General features: G+C 33.5%; 1 protein-coding gene across 1 annotated transcript; it reads right to left on the reverse strand.

Moving 5' to 3' along the window:
• Nucleotides 1-367: 367 nt before the first annotated feature.
• LOC100930807 (olfactory receptor 6C2-like) lies at nt 368-1312 on the reverse strand. Its single transcript, XM_003772499.2, has one exon. It carries the CDS (start codon nt 1304-1306, stop codon nt 368-370), a length of 939 nt encoding a protein of 312 aa, XP_003772547.1. The 5' UTR covers nt 1307-1312.
• Nucleotides 1313-23020: the final 21708 nt, after the last annotated feature.

Here is a 23020-nt window from a genome sequence, read left to right on the forward strand (position 1 = left end):
TTATCATAGTACCTGGTATGTAATAGACATTTAAAATATATAGATTATTAAGCAGAGGGCTAGAAAATTCCTTGACAATTAGTGTCATACATATTTGCTTCTAAGTAAATATTCCTTATATTCTATAGAAATCAAAGGTTAAGTAAGGTGACTGAGTGCAAGTGAAATTTTTATAAAGAGGGATGGAGTAGGTAGGAAAAAAGCCTTAATCAGAGAGGATTTTTGGATAGTATTGGAAAAGATCTATGAAATTTGTATCTATAAGTAAGGTAGCATTAGTAAGAAAATAAAATTGGGTCATAAGATCCAGAGCAAACAGTTCAAAGGTATTCAGGTTTTCTATTACTAATTTTTCATCTGTTGTCTCTTATATCTTGGAAATCAATACAATCCTTTTGAATGTGTCTCTAAAAGCTTGAATTACTTGTTTATTCCTCAGGGTATAAATAAAGGGGTTCATCACTGGTGCCACTGAGGTTGCAAGTATCGAAACCACTTTATTCAGAGCCACTCCCTCTTTTGCAGAAGGTTTGATGTAAATGAAGATGCAGGTTCCATAAGTCATGGAGACAACAATCATATGGGAAGAACAAGTGGAAAAGGCTTTTTTCCTTTGCTGGGCAGAGGGGAATCTTAGAATGGTCCTGACAATATAGGCATAAGATAGAACCACTAAAATTAAGGTGATGATGAGTGTCAACACAGCAGAGGCTAAAATCATTCTTTCTATGAATTCTGTGTCAGAGCATGTGATTTCTAGCATTGGTGAGGCATCACAGACAAAATGGTCAATGACATTAGAGTCACAGAATTCTAATTCAAGACCTACACCAAGTGGTGGAATGATGATCATCAATCCAGACAACCAACAACCCAGGAGGAGCTGATTGCAGACTCTATTATTCATGATGGTTCCATAGTGTAGGGGTTTGCAGATAGCCACATAGCGGTCATAAGACATGGCTGCCAAGAGAAAAAATTCTGAGGCTCCAAGGAAGATACCAAAAAATAATTGGGTAACACACGCATTATAGGTCACAGTATAATCCCCAGTTGACATGTTGTATAGGAATCTGGGAATACAGACAGTTGTGAATGACAGTTCTAAGAAGAAAAAGTTTCTTAGGAAAAAATACATAGGTGTTTTAAGATGGGGATCCACTAAAGTGAGGGTAATGATGGTCAAGTTCCCACTTACACTTAGCATGTAGGTCAGAAGCAGAAAGATAAAAAGCAGAACCTTCAGCTGTGGATCATCTGTCAATCCCCGAAGAATGAATAATGTTATGATTGTATGATTTTCCATTTCTGACTTCTCCCTTTTGATGGACCTATATATAAAACCGAGAGAAAGAGAGAGACAGAGAGACAGAGACAAAGAGACAAAGAGAGACAGAGAGACAGAGACAGATAGAAAGAGACAGAGACACATACAGACACAGAAAGATACACAGAGACACAGAGAGATACAGAGTGAGACAGTGAGACAGAGACAGAGACATTGGAGTTGAGAAGAGGAATCATAACATAGTCAGCAAGGAAATTTAGATATAAATGCTCAGATGTCACTGTTTGCTTTCAGTGCCTTAAAATAAATCATACCAATATTGTGTTATCCTCAAATTACTTGGAACTCTGTATCAGCTACTGAGCATAACACTTTTGTAAAGATTTTTATCCTCAATCTGTGTTTCCTTTTAATCTGAGCTTCTCTCTTTCCAATTTACTTTAATTAGTGTTTCCTAAAAATTTTGTGTTGATTTACTTTGTGTTCCCAAAATAGTAAGTTCCACATATACTTCTTTCACTGAATTCTTTTGTAACCTTAAAAATAAAGTAAAGCAAAAGCAATGAAGTGACCATTTATGCTAGTGTTTGCCACATATACTTATCTTCACACAATATAGTTTTCAGCTATTTCCCAACTATCAGACATTAATTTCATATCCACTTTGTTGCTAGCACAGAAAGTACCACTAGATGTCTTGGCATATATATGATCCCTCTTTCTGTCTTTGACCTCCTTTACATATATATTAAGTAATGAGATCACTGATTCAAAGATTATGAATAATTTCATTACTTTTCTTAGAACATTTCCCATTGTTTTATTTATTTTTTGACCAATATTTACTTCTATCAATCATAAATTAATGTTTTTTTCCCCAAATATCCTCTAAATAGTGTAGTTTCATCTGTTTTTTACCTTTGCCAATATATGAGTTGTAGGAAATAAAACCAGAGTTTTAATGTATTGTTTTAATTTGAATTTCTTTTATTTAATGTTTTTGTAGCATTTTTAATGACTTGGTAATTTTCAATTCTTATTTTGTGAATTGTTGGTTAAACAGAGGAAATGGTTCTTGGTCTAATACATTTTTATAGTACATATTCTTTGAACTTAACTAATTGGTGCCATGGGAAATTCTTTGCATTACATATCTAGAAATCTCTATAAATCTAATTTCTGGGGGAGCATTTTGGGAAGAAGGTGGAAAAGGGAAGAAAATTTTGAGTTCTTTATATTTCCCCCATAAACAGAACAAAATTGCACCTTAGAATGTACATAGGTGAAAAAAAAGAAAACTTGAGGTAGAACAACTGTCCTGATTTAAGAGATGAAGATAGGGTTTAATGGGTGTGAAATGCAAATACCTCCAGGCTAATTCCACAGAAATAGCAAGTGGGGAACCTTGGAGGTAGCTGCCTTAGATTGTGGCCTCAGTAGGAACCAAAGGAACTTTCACATTTCAGACAGAGAGGGAAATGCTCAGGAGTCTGAGTCAGGAATTCCAAGAGAACTTTTGCTGATTAGGAATACCAGGACCAGCTGTATTGTTGAGATATGGCCCTGGGTAAGAAGGAACTAGCATACCTTGTGAATGCAAAAGCACTAGGGCAGGGATGCAGCTGGAAGCTACATTTGCAGTTGGTTGGAGCTTATATTTTGGGGTTCCAGGTCAGAGGGAAGAGCTGAAATGAAGCTAGAAGCACCATTTTGCGCACTCCAGGATTAGAGGTGCTTACTTGAATAGTTCTAATTTTAAAAATGAACAGGCAAAGAAGAACCCAATCATAGAAACTTACTATGGGAATAAGCAAGACCAGAGTTTATCTTCAGAGGACAGTGAAGTAAAAGAAGACTCTTCTATCGCAAAGAGTAATGTTAAATGACTTCCTGCCCAGAGAAAATTTATAGAACTCAAAAAAGATTTTAAACATCAAGGGAGAGGGTCAGAGCCAAGATTGCAGAGGACAGACAAGGCTTTCTATGACTTCCTCTGACTTTCTCTCAAACCAACAGTACATTAAGCCTCTAAACTGATTTTGGAGTGACAGAATCCACAAATATCTGGAGTATAACACATTCCTTAGAAAAAGATACCTTGGAAGAACTTCAGAACAGGTCTGTTTCAAATGCACAGATGGGACAGTCTGCCAAGCCCAGGCTGCAGCACAGGGAACCCAGGGCAAGGAGTTGGTGCTGAGTCCACCTAGGAATCTTCTCTGAGGCTCTCAGGCTACTCTGATCTCGTTGCAAGCAGCAGGTATTTGCAGATTTGCTGTAAAACACCCAAGAGTATATACAAAAGTCAAATTGTAAGCCACTGAGCCCTAGAAGAATTTGGCACCTGACCCTGATTATCCAGCACCAGAAATCAGTTAGAAACATTTGCTCCAGAGCTATCTAAAGTAGCGAATGCTCCTTTGCCTTGAGAGCAGATGTTAGCCCTTAAAAAATGAAAAAAAAAAAAAAAAAAAAAAAAAGCAAAAAGAACTCTGACCATAGACAAGTTTTATGGAAAGAGAGAACAGATTTCAAACCCCGAGGTTCCTAACAACCAATTAACTCCAGATGAAGTCCCAAAAGGAGATATGAGCTGGTTCCTTTTTCACAAGGCTTTCTTGGAAAATTTCAAAAAGAATTGTAAAAAAGAGTTAAAAGAAAAATGGGGAAAGGAAATGAGAGCTTTGCAGGAGGGTATGAAAAAGGAAAAAAAAAAAACCAATAAATTATCTGAAGAAAACTCCTTAAAAATGATTTTATGAAATGAGAAAAGCATATAACTACCTACAAAATTAATTTGATGAAATGGGAAAAATATATAACTCCCTATAAAATGGATTTCATGAAATGGAAAAAAGCATATACTTCCATACAAAATAAATATGAAAAAGATACCATTTCACTGAAAAATGGAATTTTTGAAGTGGAAAATGTGCAATGAACAAAACAGTTCAATTGGTCAAATACAAAAGGAGCTAAAAAAGGTAACTGAAGAAAATAATACACTAAAAATTAGAATTGAACAAATGGAAGTGATTGACTCAATAAGACTTCAAGAATAAGTCAAACAAAACCAAAAGAATGAAAAAATAGAAGAAAATATGAAAACTGACCTGGATATGACCTGGAAAATATGAAATGGAAAAACAACTGACCTGGAAAATAGATCTAGGAGAGACAATCTAAGAATTCTTGGACTTTATGAAAGCCATGACGAGAAAGAGAACCTAAACATTATCTTACAGGAAATCATAAAAGAAAACTACCCTGATATCCTAGAATCGGAAGGTAAAATAGCCACTAAAAGATTTTACTTGTCACCCCCTAAAAGAAACCCCCAAATGTAAAATGCAAGGAATATCATGTGTAAATTTCAGAACTATCAGATGAAAGAAAAAATATTGCAAGCAGCCAGAAAGAAACAACTTAAATACCGATGAGCCATAGTTACGATGACTCAGGACCTAGCAGCTTTCACCTTAAAATATGGAAGTGCCTGGAATCTGATATTCCAAAAGGCAAAGGAATTTGGATTATAGACAAGAATAAGCTATCCAGCTAAAATGAGCATTATCTTTCAGGAAGAAAATGGACATTCAAAGAAACAGGTGAACTTCATCTACTTCTGATGAACAGACCAGAGCTGAACAAAAAATTTGATCTCCAAACACAGAATTCAAGAGAAGCACAAAAAGGAAAAAAGGAAAGAACTCTTGAGAACTATATTTATGTTATGGGTATACTCTTATATACTTTTTAAGTTTTATATCTCTAGGTGCTTACTTGCATAAAATAAAAAGATCAGTGAATTGAGCTTATAACTAAAAGAGCTAGAAAAAGAACAAATTAAAAATCCTCAATTAAATACCAAATTTGAAATTCTGAAAATAAAAAGATTAATAAAATTGAAAATAAGAAAAATAACGAAATAAATAAAACAAAGATTTGTTTTTATGAAAAAAACCCAACAAAGCAGATAAACCTTTAGTTAATTTGATAAGAAAAAGGAAAAAAGGGGAGCTAGGTGGCACAATGGATAGAGCAGCAGCACTGAAATCAGGAGGACTTGAGTTCAAATCTGGTTTCAGACACTTAATGCTTTCTAGCAGTGAGAGACCCTGGGCAAGTCACACAACCCCAATTGCCTTAGCAAAAGAAAAATAGAAAGAAAAAGTAAAAGGAAACAAGAAAATCAAATTCTTAGCCTCAAAAATGAAATGGGAGAACTTTCCACAATTGAAGAGGAAATTAGAGCAATAATTTGAAGTTGTTTTGACCAACCATATATCAACAAATTTGATAATCTAAGTGAAATGGTGGAATATATATGCAAAATATAGATTGCCCAAGTTAACAGAAGAGGAAATAAAATATTTAAATAGACCCATTTTAGAAAAATGAATAGAACAAGCTATTAATCAAATCCCTAAGAAAAAATCTCCAGGATCAGATGGATTTACATGTAAATTCTACCAACATTTAAAGAACACTTCATTCCAACAATATGTAGACTATTAAAAAAAATAAGGAAAAGAGTCCTACCAAATTCCTTTTATGACACAGATATGGTGCTGTTACCTAAACCAGGTAGGGTGAAAATGGAGAAAGAAAATTATGCATCAATTTCCCTAATGAATATTCATGCAAAAATCTTAAATAAATATTAGCAAAGATATTACAGAAAGTCATGATAATACATTATAACCAAGTAGGATTTATATCAGGAATGAAAGGTTGTTTCAATATTAAGAAAACTATTAGCATAATTGACTATATCAATAACCAAACTAACAAAAACTTTATGATCATCTCAATAGATGCAGAAAAAGCATTTGATAAAATCCAAGATCCATTCCTATTAAAAACACTAGAGAGTATAGGAATAAATGGATTTTTCCTTTAAATACTCTGTAGTATCTATTTAAAACCATCAGTAAGCATCATATGTAATGGCAATGAACTGGAACTATTCTTAATAAGATCAAGGGTGAAACAAGGTTGGCCACTATCACCATTACTACTCAATATTGTATTAGAAATGCTAGTGTTGGCAATAAGAGAAACAAAAAGATATTAAAGGAATTAGAGTAGGTAATGAGGAAATTAAATTATCCCTCTTTGCAGATGATATGATGGTATCAGAGAATCCTAGAGAATTAAAAAAAAACTATTAGAAATAATCCAAAACTTAGCAAAGTTTCAGGATGTAAAATAAATCCACATAAATCATCAGCATTTTTATACATCACTAACAAAATCCAACAGGAGTTATGAAGAGAATTTCCATTTAAAATAACTGTTGATAGTAAAAAATATTTGGGAATCTATCTGCCAAGGGAAAGTCAGCAACTATATGAGCAAAACTACAAAATACTTTCCACACAAATAAAGTCAAATCTAAACAATTGGAAAAATATCAAGTGCTCTTGGATAGGTCAAGCGAATATAATAAAGATGTCAATACTACCTAAACTAATCTATATCCTTAGTGCTATATAAATCAAATTCCCAAGAAACTATTTTACTGACCTAGAAAAAATAACAACAAATTCATCTGGAAGAACAAAAGGTCAAGAATTTCAAGTGAATTAATGAAAAAAAAAAAAAAGGCAAATGAAGCTGGCCCTAGCTGTACCAGATCTAAAACTATATTGCAAAGCAGCAATCATCAAAATTATTTGGTACTGGCTAAGAAGTGGAATAGTTGATCATTGGAATAGATTAGGTCCACAGGACAAAATAGTCAATAACTAGGGCAATCTGGTGTTTGATCAACCCAAAGACCCCAGCTTTTGGGATAAGAACTCACTATTTGACAAAAACTGTTGGGAAAAATGGAAACTAATATGATAGAAACTAGACATTGACGCACATCTAATACCATCTACCAAGATAAGGTCGAAATGGGTTCATGGCCTAGACATAAAGAATGATATTATAAACAAATTAGAAGAACATAGGATAGTTTACGTATCAGATCTGTGGAGGAAGAAGGAATTTGTGACCAAAGAAGAACTGAAGATCTTTATTGATCACAAAATAGATAATGATTATATTAAGTTTAATGCAGACAAGATTAGAAGGAAAGCAATAAAATGGGAAAACATTTTTACATTTAAAGGTTTTGATAAAGGTATCATAAAATATATAGACAATTGATTCAAATTTATAAGAATTCAAGCCATTCTCTAACTGATACAAGGTCAAAGACAATTTTCAGATGAAATTAAAATCATTTCTAGTTATATGAAAAGGTGCTCTAAATCTGTACTGATCTGACAAATGCAAATTAAGACATCTTTGAGATACCACTACACACTTCTTAGATTGACTAAGGAGATAGGAAACGATAATAAAGAATGTTAGAGGGGATGTGGGAAAACTGGGACACTAATACATTGTTAGTGGAATTGCAAATGGATCCAGCCATTCTGAAGAGTAATTTGGAACTATGCTCAAAAAGTCATCAAACTGCACATACTGCATCCAACAGTGTTTCTCCTGGGCCTATATTCCAAAGAGATTTTAAAGGATGGAAAGGGACCTGCATGTGCAAAAAAATGTTTGTGGCAGCCTCTTTTTTTTGTAATGGCAAGAAACTGGAAACTGAGTAGATGCCTATCAATTGGAAAATGGTTGAATAAGTTATGCTATATGTTCTATAAGAAATAATAAGCAGGATGATTTCAGAGAGGCCTGGAGAGATGTACATGAACTGATGTTAAGTGAAATGAACCAAATCAGGAGATTATTGTATATGGCAATAGCAGTATTATATAACGATGTGGTGGATGTGACTCTTTCCAACAATGAGATGATTGAGGCCAGTTCCAATGATCTTGTGATAAAGAGAGGAGTCATCTTCATCCAGAGAGAAGACTATGAGAACTAAGTATGAATCACAACATAACATTCTCACTCTTTTTCTTGTAGTTCTCTTACATTTTGTTTTCTTACTCATTTTGTTTCCTTTTTGATCTGATTTGTCTTATGCAGCAAGATAATTGTATAAATGTGTACATATTTTAAATTTAACATAAATTTCTACCATGTTTAATATATATTTTATTCCTTGCCATCTGGGAGAGGGAGTTGGGAGAAAGTAGAGGAACATTTAGAACATAAGATTATACAAGGGTCAATGTTGAAAAATTATTCATGCATATGTTTTAAAAATAAAAATCTTTAATAAAAAAAGAAAAAAATCAAATGAGAATAATGGAGAAAAAACTAAAGAAAATAAAGAAATAAAGAAGGAAAAAAAGATGAACTATTTAAGAAGAACAAGAACATTTTGAAAGAAAGTTAACTTTTTGGAAAAGGAGATAGCAAATCCTAAAGAAGAAAATCATTCTTTGAAAATTAGAATTTCACAATGGGAAGACATTAAAGGTATAAGAGATGAAGAAATAGCAAGATAAAATATAAAGAATGAAAAATAGAACAGAGTATGAAACATCCTATAAAAAATACAACAGATCTGGAGAACAGATCAAGAAGAGAAAATATAAGAATATCCAGACTACCTGAAAGCTGTGATGGAATAGAGAACCTTGACACAAAAATGTAAATAATAATCCAAGAAAACTATTTTATAATGCTGGGATATGAGGGAAAGGTAGAAGTCAAAAATATATCCTGATTTCCACCTCAAAAAGATCCTTTGTGGAAAACATATAGGAATAGTATTGCCAAATTTTGAAATCCCAGATTAAAGATTTAATTTTTCAAGAAAAACAAAATCAATTTAAATATGCTGAAACAACAATTAGGATTGAACAGGATTTAGCAGCCAAAATAAAAGACCATAGGTCCTAGAATCATATGTACCAGCAATCAAAAGGGCTAGGACTATGGCCAAAAATATCATATCCAGAAAAATTATCCATCATATTGAATGAAAAAAAATGAACATCCAACAAACTTGCAAATTTTCAAGACTTTGTCTCAATCAAACCTAAACTTAATGAAAACTTAACACATAAGAGCAAATATAAAATACTAATTTCAAGGAAGTCAACAGACAAATTATTCAAGTTTTATATGTGAAAATAAAAATGTATATCATATGTTTAAGACTGACAATCAAAAGAAAGATTGGGTCAGAGTTGAGTATGATCTGATGCTAAAAATCAAAACCGTCTAGGTAAAGTTAAAAATAGTAATTATATTATACAAATGAGGGCAGAGGAAGACCCAACACAGAGGCATTAGAGAAGGGGAGGAGCACTTATAGTTCTGAAACATTCTCACTTTGAGAATGTATTAAATGGGAAACACCACAATACACATATATACATGTATATATGCATTATATATGTGTATGTATGTATGTGTATATATAGATCTAGAAATAGATATAGACACCAGAGCACCCTCCAAAATCTATGAAGAAAAGTGGAGAGGGAATAGGATAAGTTGTGTTATAGAAGGGTATGTAGAGATATAGTAGTGGGAGAAAGTATGTAGATTAATGGAAAAGGGTTAAGGGAGGGGAGAATGGCATAGGATAAGGTGAGGTAAAGAAGAGTGCTTAAATTAACAGAAGTGGGATAAGATGAGTAGATGAATGGGAATGAGATAAAGAGGGAAGGAAAGGTAAGGGGGGAGAAGACAAGGTAGAAATCCATGGGTTAGGGGGAAGTTAAGTAATATCAAGGCAAGTTAAGGACCAAAATTAAAGTAGAAGAGATAACAAAGAGATAATAAAAGGCAGACGTTACACACACACACACACACATGTATGTATAAGCAAGGATCATGAATAGAATTTATTAGAATAAAAAAACAGGACTAGTAATCATTGATCTTGGACAAAATTAAACTTAAAGATTCAGCTAAGAATGAAATCTATAGTATATAGTAATTACATTAGTATTGTTTTAGATAACTGTTTACATATGGGTAAATGTATAGGTATATATTTGATGAGAGCCTATATCAATATGTATCCATGTAGGTGTTTATATATATGTATATATAGATATATGTATATGTCTGAGATGTGGGTGGGCATGAATATCTATTTATTTATACACACACACACACTTATGTGTATATATATAAATATATTTGTGCTTAACTATAGTCTAACTTATAGGTGGGTGGGAAGAAAGGGGAAAAAAGAATAAAATAAAAAGTACACAGCTGAGAACAAAAAAATAAATTTCAAAGAAGGAAAAAAAATAGACATGCATGAATATAATCTTTTATATTATTATATAGTCTTTTCTTAAAATAGAAATCTGTTGTTATAATTTTTGAAACCTTCCTGATGTTCTATTGGGCACAAGACAATGTTCTTTTTTGCTTTTCTTTTTTTCCCTTGTTTTGTATTTTGTTCAATTAAAAAAGATACTAAATAAGAAAATAAAGTTAAAAAATAAAAATCTGATTTCTTCTCTTTAACTTTACACTACCTCTCGACTCTTTTCTCTTTTATAAAACCAAGTTTTTATATAACAAGACCACACATCTTTTGCATTGCTTTAGGTCTTTGTGGCTTCTCTGTGAGCATGTTCTTTCTCCTCTTAAGATTACTGAACTCAGAACTGAGCATCACAGATACTTTATTTGTCCAGTGTTTATCCATTATAACAAAGGCAATGCTAAAATTGCTGGAAAGGGAGAGGGTTGGGAATATATGTTAAGGACTGAGACTTAGAGCAACAATAAATGATGAGTTTGAGGTCTTATTAGAAAGTATCAGTGCTTACCAGCCCCAGCAAACTATTCTCTCCACAGCCCTATATCTGTTAGTGACATGTAGCTAAAGAAGCTGAAGCTGATTAGAAAACTCTATGTGATACCCTGCCACCTGACTGAATCTGTCATACCCTGTCTTGCAACCATGGTCATTGCTCTCATATCTAATCCCAAGAAGAACTGATCTTCTACTCTATTCTACTCTTTCTGACTATATGTTTTTTTTTTAAACTAATTCACCAAGACACTGTCTCACAGCCCCTGACTATTGTTCTTCTGGGTCCATAATGGGAAGCAGAACCATTATAGTATCTGGTGCAAATTTCTTATAGGAAAGGAGGGTGGTAGAAGAGAGGACAGTTTTATCACAGGTAAAGTTTTTATCACATGTAAAGGAGAAGGGGAGTGTTTCTGTAGTAGGTTAGATCATCATTTGCCTGATAATTAGGTCATTGCAGAAGGAGAAAATGTTAATAGGAAGCAGGAAGGAGAGAGGAGAGAGCTATGCAACAGATTTTTGGAGGAACACAAAGTGATGTGTGGGGATAGAAATTGCACATGGGATGGAGGCACTTAGAACCAGGGCAAGAGTACACCTGTTCACCCCACATTTCCTCCAGATGAATTCATCTATGGGTACAGGCCTATTTTTCCTAAAACCATTTATTCTAAGCCTCTACTTCCACCAATTAGATTCATAAGGCATCCATAACCAGTCAGGTGGTTTGCTTGCATCCTACATTCCAACATATAGTGGGAATAAAAAAAGTTACTCAGTCACTGGACAAACCTGAGGCCCCTTCATCTTCACTCACAGTTGCAATCCTTCAGCCCTAAAATTATTTCCTTTGTCTATTTTGATTGTGAACTAACTTTTCTGCATGTTTCTCTCTTACCTTAGCTCATCAGCTGCACTTTGTCTCTACCTCGTGGATGTCCTCTGGTCTTTTTATCTCTGAGACCTTTCAAGGAAAGTGGATGGAAGATCTAGTTTAAGAAAAATTCAAATTACAAAAGATTATCATTAGAACTTTTAGAGAGTTACATTTGATTCTCCAAATTGGCAAACTGCTTTCCCTGTCTCCTAAAGTATTTTTCCCTTTCCTCTTGACTAGGACCTCCACTATATGCTGCCACTGGACTCCCTATTTAATTAACTCTTTCTCCAGTGAAGTAACAGAAGATCTAAAAAGGAATCCACAACATGGAATTAATAGTAAATAAGGACTCCTTGAAAACGATAGTTTAATTTTTAGAAAGAGATATACTAAGTACTGTTTGGAGTTGGCATTCAAGTTTATGGATGTGGGGTGGGGGGTGTACTCCCCACCATATTGTGAATAGTACTATCTACTTTTACTTTGTAGAACAATTTGAGTAGGGAACATTGCTTATCTGGCTATTTCTTCCATGCTGATACCTTTCCTATTTTTAAGGTAAAACTATGTTAAGGAGCATTTCCATGGCACGATAGTTAGAGTTCTGGTCCTGGACCAAGGAAGATTCATCTTCCTGAGTTGAAATCTGGACTCAGGCACTTACTAGCTATGTAACTCTGGGTAAGTCACTTAAGCCTGTTTGCCTCAGTTTTCTCATCTGTAAAATGAGTTGGAGAAGCAAATGTCAAGTTGCATTTTCAAGAAAATCATAGCTGAAGTCACAGAGAACCTGAAATAACTAAAAATATATTAAGCTATTTCTAGCTTACACTAGAAGCTCTAATCACTCTAATAGAAGTCATATTCAGAGACTGAAATAGTCATAAATAAAATGTAAATCTCTGTGCCTTTAGTTTTGCAGAGCAGGGAGGATAGAGTGGGTTTATTTCTGCAAATACTCTTGATATTGCAATGTGATACCTATAATTCTTTTTCCCTATTTAGAGGAAGTAAGTATTATATTGTAACAAGATCCTTGAAGGGCTCCCCCTGTATTTATGGTTTCTTGTTCTGATCATTGCATATTACACATTCATTTCAGAGAGGAATGTAATAGAGCATTGCTATGTGAATCTTCACAGTCTTACATCATCTATTGCCAGTGATACTTTGCAGATTTTTAGATGCCATCTCTGTCTGTTCACTCTGTCGCTATGATTTTAAGGTTAAAGGACAGGCACTCTTACTTGTTTTGAGCAGGATCTGGTCACAATTGTTTCTCACTGTTCACTAATTAATTCTATTCAATCGCTTTACAAATGTTTCCCATCAATATTCAACTTTCCTCCATTTTCCTTGGATTAGGCTTCCTCAGGAGAACCCAAGTAGTTATAGAAAAGGATTTTGCTTGGTTGCAGTAAATTATTTCTCACAAAGACCCCTAAAGGGAATTATTACTGGGTTTTGAGAAGTGCAGTGTCTGTGTCCCAGCTAAGATTAGTGCCCAGTTCACAAAGTTCAGTATTCCAAGTTGCAGACACCATCAAAGACATGGAACAAAAATGTTACTGTTTATTATACATGTTTATTGGAGAAACAATTTTTTTCTTTTGGTTTATAGAAAAGATTCCACATCAAATGACTTCTTGAGCCAGAATTGCTATCTAATAGTAACCTTTCTCTGAGTTTGTTTTCCTGCCTTTCTATAGCCTGCTTCCTATGACACCTATGGCTCACTGTGCCACCTTAAAGAATTCTTTCTTCTCAGGGAAGTATTGCCCTTCTTCATATAATAGAATCCTCTTCCTCTCAGAATTCAGGTTTTCAGCTGTCTGATGAAAAGGATCTCTTAAATAACTTTCACTCCCAAGCCTTGAAAAATAGCCATGTCATGAGTTAACTTTCTCATTTTCAGCAAGGAATCCTGTTCTTTCAAAGGAAATAATCAGAAAAGAGGATGTTTAAGAAATACATAGCATATGGTAAAAGAAAAAGCTTCCTGCACTTGTGAAATCACATGGGTAACTCACCTATGTATGTAAATGATTTCTCTTCCATCAAGAGGTAGAAGCAATGACTATGTGATTCAAAAGGAAAAGAATATCTCAGAGGCAAATATTAGATTTCATTCTGGAATATATATAGTGCTTATTGAATTTTTTAATTTACATTTTTATAAAGAAGAAGTAGCCACATTCATTCTTCCACAGCTACCAAAAGGGACAATAATGACAAGGCAAACCGTTTTTATAATTACTTTTCTAACTAGACTTATATCTCAGAGGCAAGTAAAACTGTGCCTTGTCTTTCCATAATTCAAAGCTGAGCATTATTGGTTTAAGGAAGATTTATATATGCATTTATGGCTATGTTTTCTCTGATGCATCTGTAATTTCACATCCACAGGCAGGTTGTGTATCAGACAGAGATCTTCTATCTTCCTATCTCCTAGCACTCTCAAGGATATTACAATTTATCATCTCTAAAACATTATTGAATCAAAAATCCTCTCCCAAATTTAAAATGTAAAATATTTCCATGAATACTACATAGGAAAAAGAAGGATAAAATCATCATTGATGGAAGAAAACTTCAAGTTTTGCTTTTATTGTGAGAGAAAATCTAATCTATCTGAGCAGGAGGACAAGTTTTCCTCCAAATTATTCACTAAACACAAAGGATATTTGTTTTGTATTTTTTGTCTGCCATAAATGCAAGGGGATCAGTTGAGCTCATAAATAAAAGGGCCCTTGGGTATCCAAGTTCAAAAGTCACTAATGAATCTCCTATCTAATTAATCTTGGCAAAATGACTTTAAATAGGCCTCTTTGTTGCCAGTCCCTACAGAGACTTGAAAGTGCAATAACAGCATTTAGATTGTCAAGGTGCTAAGCATGCAGGTCAGGTGATTGAGTCTGGCATTTCATTCTTCCTTCCCACACTGACTAAGAGATTCTTGGCTTTGTAGAGAAGCTCTTCAGGATTCCCTAGGGCAAAGCCATATTTGGAAGAAATTTTCATTAGCCAATTTTTATGAGATCCTGATATTTCTTTCTGTTTTATTATTACAGACAGAGCCTGTCACAGTATTAGGTTGGAGCTATATATACCTTTCTATACCTTCCCTTAGCATTCTTTCTCTTCCAACTCCTAAGAGAAAACTCAAACCATCTCTTTTAGGACCTCTCAGATAATGACTAAGCTTCCTTGTACTGCTAGGATTCTCCATATTCACTCTTGGATTCAGCTTCTCTTGTCTTATTTCATAGGCCCTCAAACATTTATCATTGTATATTTTTGTTATTTTGGAACCACAAGATTCCTTTTTTGAATTTCTTGAGTTTTCAGGGCTACAGAGAATTTTTTCATGTGATTAATTGAGAGCTTAATTTTTTTTTCCTTTGAAAACTACCTATTTATATTCTTTGACTATTCATGTATTGAGAAATGGTTTTTATTCTTGTAAATTTGAATAAATTTCCTTATGAGAACTTATCAGAGAAACTTACTGCAAAGATTGCTTCCCCTTCCCCTAATTACCTTTTATAAGTTCAACAACATTAGATATGGTGGTGCAGAACTTTAATTTTATTTAATATTTTGTTCATTTTTGGGTTTGATTCTATCTCTTTTTAAATCAAGAACTCTCCCTATATCTATAAATATGAAAGATAAATTTTACCTTGCTCCACTACTTTCTTTATGATATGACCTTTTCCATTCAATTATGAATCTACTGAGAGCTTTTCTTGGTTTGTTTTGTGAGTTATTACTTTAAGACCAATTTTTGCCAAAATGCTGTCTAGTTTTTCCAGCAGTTTTTGACAAATAGTGAGTCCTTCTGGAAACTAACGTCATAAAGAAAGGAGTAAAAAATGAGTGACAAAAGGGAATAAAGGGAAAAAACCCCCGAAAGTACCTAAAATTCTAGGAAGAAGTAATTTCAGATAACTTAAGCAAAACTAATAAAACAAAAGGAAAAAATAACAGCAACAAAAGAAGGCAATATGGTCTCTAGATCTAGCAGATGAATTTAGATACTTAAGAATACTTAAAAATGAAAGAAAATGATTCAGCATTTGAGGTAACAGAGGACTCTGTGGAATTTAAAAAGATCATGAGAATTATGAGAGCAGGATTTATGTTTTGTACAACAGAAATAATGAACAGAATAGAAAAAAACTTCAATGTATAATGGCAAGTGTCATCAAAGAAGCAGCTGCCAAATAATAGATTGAGAATGCAAATATACAGAAGTGTTGAAAGAAAAGAAGCAAAAAGTAAGAACTTTAAAATAAAAAAAAATGTGCTTCCTATGTACACAGATCTCTTCCTATGTACATAGGAGGCAGAGAGATAAATTAAAGAACAGAGATCTTCCAGGAAAAATAGGTAAGCAAAAACCTTGAACATCATAATGAAGGGAATAATAATCTTATTAGTCAGTCTTGCTTGTAACTCAATTCCATAGATGATTTTGCTAATGATGAATCATTCTTACAAATATATTTTACTAAATTTATATGAAAATATATTTTATACGAATCATATGTGTTTGTTTCTAAGAAATAACAAGTTTTGGAAATAAAATCAATCCTTAAACTGGCAAATTTTATATGTAACAACATAGAAGTTCTGATTATTAACTGAAAAGTTTTTGAGATAGATCCTAATTTCTTAAAGTGTAGTGCTATTACATGACATTTTTGTCCATATTCCCCATACCCATTTCCTGGTCAGTAAGTCTTTTCTTGATTTCTAGTTCTTTTCCACCACAAAAAGTCCTTTTTTGGAATATTTTTGTTCATATAAGACCATTCTTTCTTTTATATCCTTGGGTTATATGACTAGAACTGGGATTTTTATATCAAAAGTATGCACATTGTAGACTATTAGAAAATAATTTCAAATTGTGTTTACATAATGATTGTATAAATGTACAACTTCTAATAAATTTTGTTAGATTCTCTCAACATTGACTGTTAACATTTTTATCACCTTTGCTAATTTGTGTGATGTAACATGATTTGAAACCTCAGAATTTTTTCAACTTCCATATCTGTAGCAATCTTCTATTTAATTGTAAAAAAAGATTATATTTCATTTGTTATGACTTTTTAAAAATATTTTTGGCAGTTTATACATTGGGGAATGCTTTTTTTGTTTTCTGTGTTTTGGTATGTTTTAAATTTATTTTGGCCATCAATTTTTCATCAGAGATATTTGATTAAGATTTTCACTTTTTTCCTCTCTTCAAATTTACAGCATCCAAAATTGATTTTGTTTTTGCAAAAGCGTTTCTATTTCATGTAATAGAAATTATCTATTTTATGTTTTATCATTATTTTGACCTTTTATTTGTTAATTCTCTTCATAGGTATAGGTATGAAAGTTATGTAATCTTGTTTTCTACAAATTGAGTTTTGTTATAATTTTTAGCATTCAGATAACACATCTAATTCAGCTTATTATGATATATATTCTGGTTCCACTAATTTGCATTTCTGTATCTATACATACATGTGCATATTTCACCAATACCAAACAATTTATTGCAAAATTCTATTCCACCTTCATTCAAAATTCTAATTATTATTTCCTTTGAGATGCTGCAAATGAAGTTATCTTTTATTTTGTCTTGTTCTCTAAAGTCCAGGTTCTTTGTGATATTTTTTCTCACATGGCATCTCACAACTGAATCTAGGAGTCATGATAGTTTTTTTTAGCAGTAAATGCTTGATTTGTCTACCTATTTTACATACCCATATATAGGGTCATAAATTTGTATATGACAAATTTCTTGGGTGAGTAAAAATCTTCTTAAAGCCCTTCTCGAAAGTATTTAACATTTTGGTATTATAATGGTATACGATAAAAAGTAGCATAGGAATACAGTCATTTTTATTATACTGATATAAATATGAGCAATGGATTGAAATACTTTCTTATTTCTTGGAATGAATGAATGAAAACTTATTTATTTAGAACATACTATATGCAAAAAAAAACATTCAAAGTGTTGGGAACACAGATAGTAAAGGGAGATAGTTCAGGATCCTATGGAGTTCACACTGGAAATGGCAATCAACTGTAAGAATAAATCTAAGCTTAGGCCTAGCATTCAGGAAAACAATTTTTTGGGGCAATGCAAAGACTTGGTGAAATTCAATAAAACAATTTAGTACTCTCATTATTTCACATTCTGAAATATAATATGTCCTGGACAAGTATAATTATCTTGATGTTAATTACTTATAATAAAAGTGTTATAGCTTTTAAAAGTTTTTCAGTCAATGAACCCTTGTAAGTTTTGTGTATATTAAACATATCTTTTATTCAGATAACATAAATAATTTTCCTATAAATGCTCTATGTTGTACCTTGGCTACTTTCCTTCTTTACCTTTTTGGAAGACTTTAGATATGAGACAAATTTCAGCTTTAAATGACTTTTCTTGGGTCTCTGTGGTTGAGGCTTTAAAAACCAGAAGAAGAAAATAGATTAACTTTTCCATTTAAAAACCACATTATTAGAAGGCCAAATCTGACTTTAGTCTGCTTCAGCCAAGATAAGAGGGTTTCTTCCCTGGCAAGCCATAGCTCACTGTGAAATGCCAATGACAAACCAGCTATATTGGCTCTCACAGAGAGCATGAAAGCAAAAAAAGATAGAAAACATTGATGTATGTGGTCAAGACAAGTTTGTTGTATTTATGCTCTCCCTATTTAAGCCCTAAAATCACCAAATTACTAAGGAAACATAAAGCAACTAAAGCAATCAGTGCATAAAGGGACAATGTTTTGAATATTGGTAGAAACTAGACATTCTCTATCAGAAATGGCTTCACCCCCTTGCTATCCTGATTTATGACATATGCCCAACAAATCCACTTCTAATTCTTCTCAGTCTTTGTCAGGCTGCTGGCTAACATTTTAGGGGAGTTCAAGAGCAGGTTCAGAGCCAGGCCAATATAACCTTGAATCCTGCAGCTAAGCAGGCATTGCTAGGTAGGTGTTATTCCCTGGAGAGACATAGTTCACTAAGCCCAGAACAGTTGTTTTTGGTGTAGTTCTTCCCTTCAAGGACTATCAACCCTAGACTTTATAGAATTAGGTATTACAAAGAGAAACCCTGTGAGAGGCTGTATGTATGTCTATGAGTGTGTGTGTGTGTGTGTATGTGTCTGTGTCTGTGTGTGTCTGGGTGTCTGTGAGAGAGAGACAGATAGATAGGCAGAGACAAAGACAGTGATAGACAAAGGTAAAGAGATGGGGAGACAGAAAAAAAAAACAAAAACAGAGAGGGAGATGGAGAGAGAAAAGGGTGAAGAAAGAGATGGAAAGAGAGAGGGGGGAAAAGAAAGGAGAGAGAAAAAAACAGAGAGAAGAAAGAAAGAAAAGAAAGGAAGGAAGGAAGGAAAGAAAGAAAGGAAGGAAGGAAGGAAAGAAAGGAGGAAAAAAGGAAGAAAGGAAGGAAGGAAGGAAGGAAGGAAGGAAGAAAGGAAGAACTCCATCATGAGAAAGAGAGATGTGTGGGATAGTATCAGTATCCCTGAATTGTTTTCTCCCCAGCATTTCCATTCAGAAAGATTGAAGATTGTGGATTGGGAAAGTGTAGCCATGGGAAATATGTTCACTTTGCTAGAAGCTCATTCCAATTTGTCTAAGATAGCACCCTCAGAGATGTTTTCTTTCTTTCTTTATAAAAAAAAATAGGCATACATTTAATGAATGAAGAGGAAACCATTCTATTTCAAGTGTAAGTATCAATGTGACTTAGAGCAGAAAACCTATCAAATGTATTATAAGACAGAAAATAATCTGCATTTTTGGATGGGAGTGCAGAGTATTTGAAGTGAATATCTATCTATCTATCTATCTATCTATCTATCTATGTGTTTATCTATCTATCTAGACAAGTGGGGAAGAAACAGATTGTGTTAAACCTCGAATGTCAAATGACATATTTTATACTTTTCTCAGGAAGCAATAGGAAATTTTTTTTGAGTGAGTGACATGACAAATTTACATTTGGGAAAGATTATTTTGCAGTGTTAAGAAGGATAGATTAGTGAAATATAGGGGAGAGAGTGAAGTTCATGTTTCAATATAAAAAAAAAACAATTACTTAATAATGATAACTTTCATAGTGAAATGTATGGTATTAACAATTAGTGAGTTACCTTCTATTAGTGATTGGCTCACATTTAGCCATAGATGTTTTAGAAGGGATTCTGGGGGGCTGGAATAGGCATTTCTGAGATCCTTATAAAGTTTCTGATTCTTTGATAGTTATAAAATAATATTAATAAATCAACTCAATTTTATTTGTTCAGCTTAGCAGGTGTTTGAACTTTATGTTAAGAAATGTGATAAAACAGGACTTTTAAGAGTAGAACCAAGATGGAGGAATTAAATAAGGAAGCTGCTCATATTCTCTCAATCCCCCTCAAAAATCACATGAAATTAAGCCTGTGAAATAACAGAGCCTATGAAGAGATGGAATAAAACAATTTGTCATCTTGTGATATTTTGGAAGGACTTCAAGAAAGATTAGTCTAACTGGGTGAAAGGGGGAAGGGTGCACAGCCCAGCTCAAATGGTGTCTGGGAAACTCAGTGGAAGAGTCTTAATCACAGCATATCAACAACTGGGACCCTCCCTTTTTCTTTGCTCAATAAAACAGTAGCAGATCACACCAGTGGAGAAGACTCTAATTTTACCTCAGAAAGCAAATTACCAGTTGAGGAAACCAGGCAATAACAGGGAGGACTAGGTCTGGCTGCCTGAGAATATAAGCAAGACACCAAACACAAATTCCTGTGCTTAAAGCCAAGGTTCAAAGCCACACAAAAAGTGGGAAACTGTTGGAATCTTTACAAAGTGTTAAGCCATTAGAGTTGATAGAGACAATAATTATCTAATTTGGCATGGTTCAATACAATTGATTTGATCTTAGAAGGAGATATTTTGGGCCAGAACTTGAAACAAGATACTAAGTACAACTGATGGAAACAATGCTTGTGTTCACACCTTTAGAGAGCTCATAAGTATCTAAGTACTCAATGGAGTTCACATGTTTGGGAGAGTTCAGGGTTTAGAAAGAGATATCTGAATTCACACCTCCCTTAGGGTCAGAGAGCACTCTGGGAGATAACCCAGAATCCCTCTCTCTCCAGAAGGAGGAGTTAACCTTTGGGAGATCATATATATACAGGAAGCTCTTAGAGCTTGGGAGTGTTACTTGGGAACATTCCCAGGAGTTGGAGAGGAGCACTCTGGGAGGAAGCCCACAAGCCCTATCTCTGAGGCAAGAGAGATTTCATTGCATCTTCTACCTTGGTGCTGGCTCAAGTTGGAAGAACAAACCTTTGGATTTGGAGACATTCGGAGGGAGCTCTTGGAACCAAGCAGAGAGATAGGCCTGAGCTAACCAAGCCCAAGGAAAGAGACAAGACTTGGAAGGAGAAAATAAACATTTGCATTTTATCAGCTGGCTGTGATTTTGGAGTAATTATTGATTGTAACTGAAACCAAGACTGCCTTCAGAAAACCTCTCTGAGAAACCTGCTTTCTGCTCTCTTATTTTAAAGAAGAAAAAAAAAACACCAACAGGAAACTTCCCCCTATACTCCAGGAGCAGATCTCAACTTTAAAAGTTACAAAAGAGGGGGAAAAAGAAAAAAATGAGCAAGAAACAAAAGTGAATCTTGACTATGGTGACAGGGAAGACCAACACAATAAATCAGAAGAGAATAAAATTCCCACATGTGAAACTTCAAAGAATGATATAGTTTGGTTTTAAACTGAAGCAACCTTCTTGGAAGAGCTCATAAAGAATTTTATAAATCAAATAAGAGAGGTACAAGAATAATTGGGAGAAGAAACAAGTATGCAAGGAAGACTCAACAGCTTCAAAACAAAACAAAACAAAAAACCCAATTCCTTCAAAAATATAATTGTTCAAATGCAAAAAAATAAAATAAATAAAAATTCCACTAAAGAAATCAATTCCTTAAAATGTATAATTAGTCAAATGAAAAACAAATCTACTTAAGAAAACAGTACCTTTAAAAGTAGAATTAATCACATGGAAAAGGAGATACAAAAGCTAACTGAAGAAAATCATACATTAAAAACTGAACAGAAGCTAATGGTTCTATGAAACACCAAGAATCAGAAAACAAATTTAAAAGAAAGAAAAAAATAGAAGCAAATGTAAAATATTTCACTGGAAAGACAACTGACCTGAAAAATAGATATAGAAGAGACAATTTAAAAATCATTGGACTACCTGAAAACCATTACCAAATAAAAAGGCTAGATAGCATTCTATAAGACATCATTAAGAAATACTGCCCTAATATACTAGAAAGACAGGACAAAATAGTTTTTGAAAGAATCCATTGATTACTTTCCGACAGAGATCAAAAATATTGTCGCAAAACTCCAGAACTATAAACTCAAGGGAAAAATACCACAAGCTGCTAAAAAATAATCAAGTACCAGAGTCACAGAATTATCCAGGATTTGGCAGTTTCTACAATAAAGGATCAAAAGGTCTGCAATATCATATTCTAGAAGACAAAGGATGTTGGACTACATCAAAGAATCAACTACCCAATATGGCTGTTGCATCTTTCAAAGGAGGAATGGAGATGGATATTCAATAAAGTAGGGCACTTTCAATATTTTCTATTGAAAAGACTAGAACTAATCAGAAAATTTGCTCTACAAATACAAGACTCATGAGAATCACAAAAAAAAAAAAATCAAACAGCAAAGAAAAGAAAACAATTGTTTAAAGATTAAACTGCTTATATCTCTACATTGGAAGGTAATACTTGCAACTATTGAAAACTCTATTGTTCATTAGGGCAACTGGAAGGTGAATACATAGAGAGAGGATGTGGTATAAGTTAATTATTGTGATATTATTATTTAAAAAGACATTAATACTGGAAGAAGAGAAAGGGGAGGCAAAACAGGGTAAATTAAATCCCATGAAGAGGCATATAAAACCTATTAAAGTAGAAGGAAAGAAGGGAGGGGCATGAGAATTGTTTGAAACTTGATCTTACCACTTTTGTCTCAAAGAATAAATAACATACACAATCGTAGGGTATAGAAATTTATCTTATCCTAAGTAG

Source organism: Sarcophilus harrisii, chromosome 5 (genome assembly GCF_902635505.1).
Source record: "Sarcophilus harrisii chromosome 5, mSarHar1.11, whole genome shotgun sequence".
NCBI classification, from domain to species: Eukaryota; Metazoa; Chordata; class Mammalia; order Dasyuromorphia; family Dasyuridae; genus Sarcophilus; species Sarcophilus harrisii.